This window comes from Hoplias malabaricus, chromosome 12 (genome assembly GCF_029633855.1).
Source record: "Hoplias malabaricus isolate fHopMal1 chromosome 12, fHopMal1.hap1, whole genome shotgun sequence".
Classification (NCBI taxonomy): domain Eukaryota; kingdom Metazoa; phylum Chordata; class Actinopteri; order Characiformes; family Erythrinidae; genus Hoplias; species Hoplias malabaricus.
In genome coordinates, this window is record NC_089811.1 from 13391686 (window position 1) to 13401462 (window position 9777).

A 9777-nucleotide genomic window follows, 5' to 3' on the forward strand; every position below is an offset into this window, starting at 1 on the left:
TATACATTTAGAATATTTACACATTACAAGCTCCTTTGACTGGTGACAAAAGCCAAATCACATAGCATACAATTTTAAATTATACTTATGGCATATTTACTAGTGTGGTAAATGCTGTAATACTCCTAAAAATGTTCGAATATAAATCATTTTTCATCAAAGTACCAGTTGTAGTTATTGTTAACTGCATTTTGATCTTCTAGGTCTTATCACTTAAGTGTTACTTTTAAAATCAAACTTAAGTTATTATTATTAATTTTTTTTTTGCAGATGTTAGCATGGTTCTCAGAACGCAACATCAGATTAGAAAACAACCTATCAAAATATTCCCATACTATGAATCACTGGGAACAGCCCTCTATGGGAAAGACCGGCCCACTCTAAGACTCCCAGAAGCATTCACAGAAAAGATCAATGAATTTATTTGGAAATATCTCCAAGAAAATCAAACACATTTGGATGGGATCAAACAAGAGATGAACGAACATTTCTGTCAAGTAAATCTTCAAGACCCAGCTGTGAAATTCAAGCCTCTAGCTTCCCTACTCCATCAGGGTTTAGAGACAAAGAAACTCATCCACACCTGGAGGGAGAAAGCCTCTGCTGAGTTCACTGCTGCATTGTCCAAATATGATTCCCTTGAGATACAGATTCAGAGAGATGCCTGGAGTGAAATTGAGGCTGAAATCCAAAATATGTCGTTGGCTGGGCCTGTGACCCTTGCCCTTTGTAAAAATGAAGGAAGTGTTATTCTGGCCGGGCTCAAAGAAGATGTCTGCAGAACTGGGGATGTTGTACAAAGTACCATTGATAAAATCACTCAAAGGATTCAGAGGGAGAAGGGCAGCATAACAGATGAAATCGAAATGGTTCAATCCATTTATGAGGTGGTCATGAAGGGTGGTCTTGAGATGGATATTAGAAACAGCTTTCCGGAAATGGAACTGAGCTACCACGCTCACAACCAAAAATTAACTCTTTATGGTTTAAAGCAAGAAGTACTGGAGTCGAAAAATAAAATTCTACAGGAAGTTATTGGATTAAAACGGAGAATGGTGGAGCTCCATCCATCTTGTGTGGAATTTCTGACAAAGAGGCCCCAGGAGGAACTGAGTAAAGACTTATTCCTGTCCAAGGGACTCAGTGTATCCTTTGAAATTAAGGACAACCAAGCAATGTTGGTTGCCCAAAAAGAAAAGACCTTGAAAGAGAGTGAGGAACGTTTGAAAGCAAAGTTAGATCATAAATGCCTTGTCATAGAAGATCACAGTATGCTCAGGAAGGCAGAATGGCAAGATCTTATTACTAGCTTAAATGAAACATTCAGTTCACCCGAAATGACTGTTCTAATAAACGTATCAGGAGACCAAGTTATGATCTCTGGCTTTGTGGATGTAGTCAAATTAGTCCAAGAACAGCTCTCTGATTTTGTGGAAAACAATTCTAACATGGTCAATTGCCTTGAGGCTGAAAGCATTGTGGTCAAATTTATTCGTGAGCAAAAAAAGCAAGACTGGTTTGACATTGTGAAAAACAAAGTGCAGGTTGACTTTCAAAATGACAGAATCTCACTGAGTGGGCCAAGGATCCACATCTTTCATTGTAAACCTGTCTTTGAGCACCTACTTTCATCTGTTGTCCACTGCATCTTCAAAGTTGCTAAGCCTGGTGCCAAGAAGTTTTTCAAGAGTAAGGAGTCAATGTACACTGCTGAAGCTAAGAACAATACAGGATGCTTGGTCGAGTTAGTGGATGAGCATGAGGTCTACCATGCTGGTGGTGTCAGCACAGAAATAAAGGGGGTCTTGACACCGGAACGAGTGGAGATTATAGTCAACAAAGGTGATATGTGCTCTTATCCAGTAGATGCTGTAGTTAATGCTGCCAATGACCAGTTGAAGCTTGATAAAGGATTGTCAAAGGCACTTTCTGATGCTGCTGGCCCACAACTGCAGGAGGCTTGTAACAAAATTATTAAAAAACGGACGCTGAATGTAGGTGATGCTGTTGTTACCAAAGCAGGAGGAAGGCTGTGTTGTAAGTGTATCATTCATGGAGTAGGACCATCCTATAATAGCTCTAATCCTCAGAGTTCAGTTGATCTTCTGAAAAAATGTGTGAAAAGGAGCCTGAATATTGCTGACAGAGACAATTGCCAGTCTATTGCAATACCAGCCATAAGTTCTGGAAGCCTTGGATTCCCATTAGACCTTTGTGCAAATACCATTGTTGGAGCTGTGAAAGAATTCTTGGAGTTTGTGAGTGAAGACTCTTGTTTGAAAAAGATTCATCTCATTGACTCTAATGACAGAACAGTTGAGGCTTTAGAAGCTGCAGTGCAGAATGTATATGGGGGAAGCTCCACCAGTCAGAGTACTGTCTCCAGAACCATACCTCCAAACCAAACTAAAATAAGTCAAACTCCTTCAAGCCAAAGTTCATCCCAGAGTGTCAAGACAAATGAGGGACTCACCATTACTCTTTCCAAGTGCAACATTCAGGACACATCAGTAAGTTCTTCAAGCAGTTTAAGAGTATTTCTTTTTATTGTGTAGGGTTTAATTTGTACAAGTGAAGAAATTTGTTTCTGTCTTTAGGCAGATGTGGTTGTGAACTCTGTATCTGCTGACCTGTCCCTTAATCACGGAGTCATTGCACTTGCTATCCTAAGTGCAGCAGGGCCACAGCTTCAAGTCCTTCTTAACCAACAAGCCACAGGCAAAGCAAATGTTGGAGCAGTTTTTGTCACTACTGGTTGCAACCTTAAAAACAAACTGGTCTTCCATGCTGTGGCCCCTCACTGGAACCAAGGACAAGGTTCAGAACAGAAGGTACATTGACATTGTTTTGCCAATTAGGTTCCAGGTTCTAATGGAATTTAATGATATAGCAATTTGATAAATTATAAACGTTCTTGAACATGGCTTGGCATATTCTTTTAAATAAGTGTAAATTAACAGTTCATTATCCTGTGTTAACACTAATCATTTCTTGTCCCTGAAAAGGATTTGGAAGGCCTTGTGGATAAATGCTTAGATCAGGCAGAGCAACAAAAGCAGGGGTCCATTGTTTTTCCTGCCATTGGCTCAGGAAACTTGGGCTTTCCAAAGGCACTGGTAGCTTCAATTATGTTGAACTCAATCCTTGAATTTAGCAAGAAAAGAAGCTCTAAGCATGTGCAGGAAGTGATGTTGGCTCTTCATCCTAATGACACTCAAACCATACAGGTAATTCAGAGCATTTGAGGCTTTGTATACACCAGTCAGCCATTCCATTATGACCACCTCCTTGTGTATACACCTACTGTTTATTTTATCAGCTCTATTGACCATACGACTGATGGGCAGCCATGGCCTGTGGCTTATGACCGAAAGGTCGTTTGCTCGGTTTCCATGACAGGCAGGAGAATCAGGGACATTGACAGTGAAGGGACAGTACTGTCCACCTCCCTCAATCCATGACTGGAACCCACAACTGCACCCCCAGACAGTGAGTGTAGAAACAAGGAGGTGGTCATAATGTTATAGTTGATCATGATATATATGGTGGGGTTTTTAAGGTGTGTGTATTACATTATGGTGTAGTGTTTTTCTCTACCTTAATAATGCACTTCAACATTTTTAAACTTTGCTAATTGCATCCACAGGCCTTCACAAATGAATTCAGCAAAAAGTTTAAGATTCAGCCATTCTCAAGTACCTCCACTCAACAGCAAGGCAAAGGTGCAGTATTACGTTTTGTACAGATAAAAATAAAGTAAAAGTTTCATTTATTCATATATTAACACTTTCAACAACACTAAAAACCAAGAGTGTACACTGTATACACAGTTTCCCAAAAGTAGGAAACCCTGCAGACTGTAGTAGGCTCCTGACAGTGTTAAAGTTCCCCTTGCATTGTCTAGAGTCTCATGGTTTGCAAAATTATCAAACTCTAATTCCATTGTGTAAAACAGCCCAATCAAACACAGCTACTGCAGTTAGAATCAAATTTTTAGTCAGGTCAAGTTTCAAATTTCACTTTAGCACAGTGTTGGAAAGTCTCTAGACGTGTGGCCCATTTAAACTGTGTTACACTTATGAAAAGTGTCTATGCTGTGGCTCAGTCACACTCCTGGTGAAGAGTCTTCCATTTACGGCCAAATCAGATTTCACTTCTTCCATAGTAGTGGAATTCTCTGCCTGGTGTGAGTTCTGAGTCAACAATGGAAAAACATCAGAGCTAGCAAGAGTCCAAAATGGGCACAGCATTATACACCAATCAAGACTGTCCCCCTCAATTTACTTTTTGCCAAACTAGCCTGTAATTTCTTTTCTATTAATTATTAGTTTTTAAATGATAAGAAAATAAAAGAAACATAACAAGCTCCTTTGGGACAAAATGATTTTTATAATTATATTTATATTATTTCATTCCCAGGCCCTTTTTCAAAGATAACATCCAAATCAGGGTTGCATGAGACCACAGTGGGAGGAGTCCAGCTTCAGGTTCTCACTGGTGATGTCACTAAAGAGAGAGTTGATATCATTGTGAACTCCAGCAATGAAGACTTCACACTTAAAGCAGGTAACATTGACCATGATTGTAACTGTATGGTAATAAAGAATCACAGACACTACATGAAAAATAGAGACCACAAGAAGAGAAAAGAAGTCTGAGACTCAGTTTAGAGTTAACAGGGATTTAGTTATTTAAATTTGCATTGTAATTTCCATCATATTTTTACATATTTAGTATTTTTAAAAGTAACTTTTAAAGGCAACTCACTTTGAGTTGTTCCTAAAATTTGGTACCTGGCATTTATAACTGAATTACATGTTACCTAAAGGTTCGGAGAATAATTTCTAAATGGTTAACATATTGTGTATCTATATCTCTAATTTTAAAGGTGTCTCAAAGGCCATTTTGGATGCAGCTGGACCAAATGTAGAAGCTGAGTGCCAGCAACTTGGTGGGAACTGATTTCACCCTTGAAGTCAAGTTAAAATGCTATTTAGAATAAGAAAAATAAGAAAGCATATCATAGTTAATTCTACATATCATCTTTCTCCAGGAGCACAGCAGAATGCAGGACTGATAATGACTCAGCCAGGCAATCTACAGTGCAAGAAGATCATGCACATTTCAGCAAAAAATGATCCTGCAACAATCCAAAAACGTGTCACTCAGGCCCTACAAATGTGTGTGTCACAAAACTTCACTTCCATTTCTTTCCCTGCGTTTGGCACCGGTAAGTGATGACGACCTATTCTGTATATCCAGTGGTATGTGGACACTCAGTTGCAGTATAATAACATTTGCATAGACAGCGAGACACACTGCATCTGCTGCACATAAGCCTAAGTTCTTCATGGCCAAGTCCCCCCAGCTTTGACCTTTTTGAATGGTGCTTTATCCAGTACATTTGCAATGAGTTTGTGAGGGTAAAAAAAAAAAAAGCATAAGACGTACATAAATGGTGTTTTTCCATTGCTTGGTATCTATTTGACTCGGCTCTAATCTGCATTTTTCCTATGGCATTAGGCAAATTTTATGCCTGGTACCTGGAACTGGATTATTTTTTAGTACTTCACAAGTACTAAATGTAACATTTTAAAAAGGACAAACTAATCATTGATAAAATCTCGAAGCCGCAGTAGTGATTGCTTAGTGATTGCTTCGATTTGTTTCTATATGACTCACAATGGCAGCTTGTGAAAGTACGCTGTGGTTTTTTGAAAAGGTTCAAACACTTCTCGGAGGAAAGACTCCACTTTGAGCTGGACAGTGCAACAAGGGATGGAAAAATGTATCCTGTCTGCATACAGAGTTTTGTTCAGTTTCAAAATAACAACAACAACACACAAAAATATGATTAGTAAATAATTCTTAATGTGGCTGCCATTGTTGTTGTTTTCAAAGTATTTCTTTTTTTGGTCAGTGCTACTAAGGACCAGGTCCCAAAATGTGTGTACGTCCGAGTCAAGACGAATTGACAAGAACTTACCATGCAGTGGAAAAGTGCAAAAAGACAGAAGAAGTGTATGAATAAGGCCTACCAACAAGACTCCTTCTCTTACAGGTCAAGGTGGGGTGAATCCAGGACAGGTCGCAGACGCCATGCTGGATGCTTTGGTGAACTTTGTGACACAGAGTCCACAGTCTTCTCTCAAGCTGGTCCGCATGGTGATCTTCCAGGCCCCCATGCTGGCAGACTTTCACCAAAGCATGCAGAATAGAGTACAGAGTGACAATCAAAAGAAGGAGAGTACCTGGTCAAAAGTTACATGTATGTACATGTATTTATTCTTAACCACTAGCCTTGACAACTCTTGGTTACTTTTCATTAGTTCACAAGTGAACTTCACATTTAATCATGTCTTTGACTTTAATAGCATTTGCCAAATCACTGTTCATTGGACCAAAGGACAAAGATGACCATCAACAGAAGGCAAAGGATTTTACAATCAAGGGTAAAGTGGTGAACGCTGCATACTTCTCCATTTGTGGGCCTTCCAAAGCTGCTGTGGACCAAGCCAAGCAGTGGATTGAAAAACTCATCTCAGAAGATCAGGCATTTGAAATCATCAATGACTCCATGATCTTCAACTTGCCTGATAAAGACAGAAAGCGAATCCAAGAACTGCAGCAGTCCTTGGATGTCAGTGTCAGACTGGAATACAAAGCTCAAGGGTCTGATAAGGGAGAGGCCACAATTTTTGTGGAGGGACTCGCCAGAGATGTTCTGATGGCTGCCAGTGAGATCCAGACCATGCTCAGAAGAACAAGAGATGAGGTTGGCCTGAGGAAAGACATGGATCTAACAAGTGATTTAGTAGACTGGCAATACGAGGAGGGTGGAAAGTACCATAGCTTCGATCAGCTGATAAACTTCCATTTAGAACAAGCTCTTATAAAGAACAGTACCCATGTGGACATCATTTTTAAAGGCCAAGCATACAAAGTCACAATGCCTGAGGGTCCCGCTGTCAGTGCTAGTGGTGGAAACCAGATGAAGATCAAACGTATTGACAAAATACAAGCACAAGGTATTCAGTAAAATGCAATTCTTTATTTCTTTGAGATGGTTTCCTAGAGAAAATATAAGTAGTCTTGTTTAGTCAAGAATTCTCAGAGGTAGATTTAATTTCCACATGAACTCCCCTTAAAAGATTTTTTAGATGCAAACTTTTACCTCCAACTCCATGTGTATTTGAACAGCCAACACATGTTTGGCATCTGGAGTTATCTAAAGCTACAAAGCTGATGTAATAAACTAATTAACCTTATAGTTACCCATTAGCAATCGGACACACGTTTAGTTTGTAGCTGTCTTCAAGGTGTCTTTTCTGCTAACTGCACTATTTAGGGTCAATTATTACAGCCAAATGTGACGCGAAAATCATAAAATCATATTTATGTATTTTTTCTTCAACCATAGTGAATGATAGCCTCCCACAGGAGTGGGAACAAATGGCGTCCAATGAGCTCTTCAAGGAGTATCCACTGCAGTCCAGCAGCAATGAATACAAGGATGTCTTGGGCCACTTTAAGAAAACCTGTCCTAATAATGTTATAAAGGTATGTGTAATCATCTGAGGGAGAAATGACGTTGGTTTCTTGTCACTTGTTAACTTTTCTTGGGCCACATGGATCATAAATCACTGCTTCCATATTTAGATTTCACGGATCCAGAATCCCGGCATGTGGAAGAAATACCAGCAAAATAAACAAATCATGGAAGTAAAAAATGGCCATCAGAACAATGAAAGGAAGCTGTTTCATGGAACCAGACAGGATTCAATACAACACATTAACCATAGTGGCTTTAATCGCAGCTATGCAGGAATGAATGGTAAATTTTTAATGCTGATTTTAATACTCTTTAATTCATTTATAAAATTATCCATGTATTTTCACTTATCTCTATGATTTTGACTTGTTACAGCTGCAGCATATGGCAAAGGCACCTATTTCGCACTTAATGCAAACTACTCAGCACACAACACCTATTCAGTACCAGACGCTCAAGGACACAAACACATGTACCTCTGCAGAGTTCTCACTGGAGACTTCACTGTTGGAAATGCTACAATGGTTGTTCCTCCTGCTAAACCTGGTAACACCATAAATCTCTTCGACACCGTGGTGAATAATGCTGCTGCACCATCCATATTTGTGGTGTTCCGCGATGATCACGCTTATCCAGAGTACTTGATCACATTTACCTGAACTGTGAAGTGTTTCAGGATATCAATTAATTCTTTAACTGGGTTCTTTGCTACATTTGCTAGAATGTATCTGACTAGCATATCTATACCATCTGAAATTCCGGTATGCCCAACTCCTGAACACCAGGCCACATCCAGAAATGTCCTTAATTCCTTTATATATTCAGTACTATCTTAGGATTTGACAAGATCAAATTTTTGTTTTACAATTATATATTATATAGCAGCAAAGCCATCCCTCTTATCTCAGATTAGGGAATCCTGAGGTGCCCAGTTCGCATTAACATTATAATTCTTTATGAACCACCACGTAATATATATTTAGGTAAAGAAAGTGAATGAGGAAAACAGTTCATATCATTTGAACTCAAAACTGTCCTTCATATTATGTCAATGTCATGATGAAGGGTGCTCCAAAATTACTTGGAATAAAATCTTTATACATTGACTTAAGTTGAAATTTAGAACGTTTTTTCCCCTTCTCAAACGTTTTACTATTTTGGAGATGTGTCTTTTCTTACAACAGGGACGATATAAGATTATATCATTCTTTTTTGAAAGAAAATGTCTTGGTAGAAACAGAAGATAGGATTACTAGAGTTATCCCAAATCTAGAACAGTATTTAGTCAAGATAAAATGCTGCTAATACTCATATTAAAAAAAAAGGGTATGCATTTACAGTTGTGCTGTAATAACCATTACTCTAAAGAAATAAGATTTAGGCTTAGCATGTTTCTGTAATTTACTCCTTAAGTAGGTTTACTACAGCTGCCTCAGGACTAGGTTTGAGTTTACAAATCACTGTTGGCTCTGTAATGACAACAGTCACAAGCACTGGTATGCCTTCTTTAATATATCTATTTCTATATCTAATTCTGATTAAAATAAATGAATAAATAGTACAAAAAACAACATTTTATTTCCAACACTTTCAGGTTTGTCGCAAAATTGAATCAAATGGCTTTATTTTGTATTTTTTCACCCTATAAAATAAGACAGTACTTTTACTTACGTGTAAGCCATATATTATATAAAACTATAAGAATGTGTATCTTCTGTTTCTGTAATGGTCTGTGCACACGGGGAAGACCACCACAGCTAAGCCATGTAGTTTCAGATTTTCTAAAGCATGTGCCACCCACACCTTACACTGGTAGATAGAGCAATCAATGCAAGATCCAACAGTCAAGGAAATACTACTTCACAGAAATTTGTATGCATCATGTTTTTACACTTTTTTTAATGTTTTGTCTGTAGATCTTAATAAAATGTAATGAATCACTTTTTACATGTATTATAGTTTATTATTATTATTTTGTACTGTGGAAGCCTGGAGTTCAGTTATCTAAATGGATATCTAAATAGCCAATCTGGGTTATTAAAAATGTTCTGTTCTTAACTGATTGGATTGAAGAGAGCACAATAAATATCCCAAAGAGGAGACTGGGTACAAAGTGGTGAACACCTGTTATTATTTGGAAGCACTGGATGCTGTAATGAAGTGGAGACCTGATACTATTATGTGAGCAACAGGTATTATCAGGTGAGCACTTGAAGTTTATTGAG

General features: G+C 38.3%; 1 protein-coding gene across 2 annotated transcripts in view; it reads left to right on the plus strand.

The window, feature by feature from the left end:
• parp14rs1 (poly(ADP-ribose) polymerase family member 14-related sequence 1) overlaps positions 1 to 9727 on the plus strand; it is a 13377-nt gene extending 3650 nt beyond the window's left edge. For both annotated transcript variants that reach the window (XM_066641054.1, XM_066641055.1), the window contains 12 exons: positions 271 to 2510; positions 2598 to 2831; positions 3006 to 3227; positions 3647 to 3722; positions 4420 to 4566; positions 4889 to 4951; positions 5054 to 5230; positions 6062 to 6268; positions 6375 to 7028; positions 7421 to 7560; positions 7660 to 7834; positions 7928 to 9727. In XM_066641054.1, the coding sequence (XP_066497151.1) occupies positions 271 to 2510; positions 2598 to 2831; positions 3006 to 3227; positions 3647 to 3722; positions 4420 to 4566; positions 4889 to 4951; positions 5054 to 5230; positions 6062 to 6268; positions 6375 to 7028; positions 7421 to 7560; positions 7660 to 7834; positions 7928 to 8211 (4619 nt within the window). In that variant the 3' untranslated portion in view covers positions 8212 to 9727. The remainder of the gene's footprint in view (positions 1 to 270; positions 2511 to 2597; positions 2832 to 3005; positions 3228 to 3646; positions 3723 to 4419; positions 4567 to 4888; positions 4952 to 5053; positions 5231 to 6061; positions 6269 to 6374; positions 7029 to 7420; positions 7561 to 7659; positions 7835 to 7927) is intronic.
• The last annotated feature ends 50 nt before the right edge of the window (positions 9728 to 9777 follow it).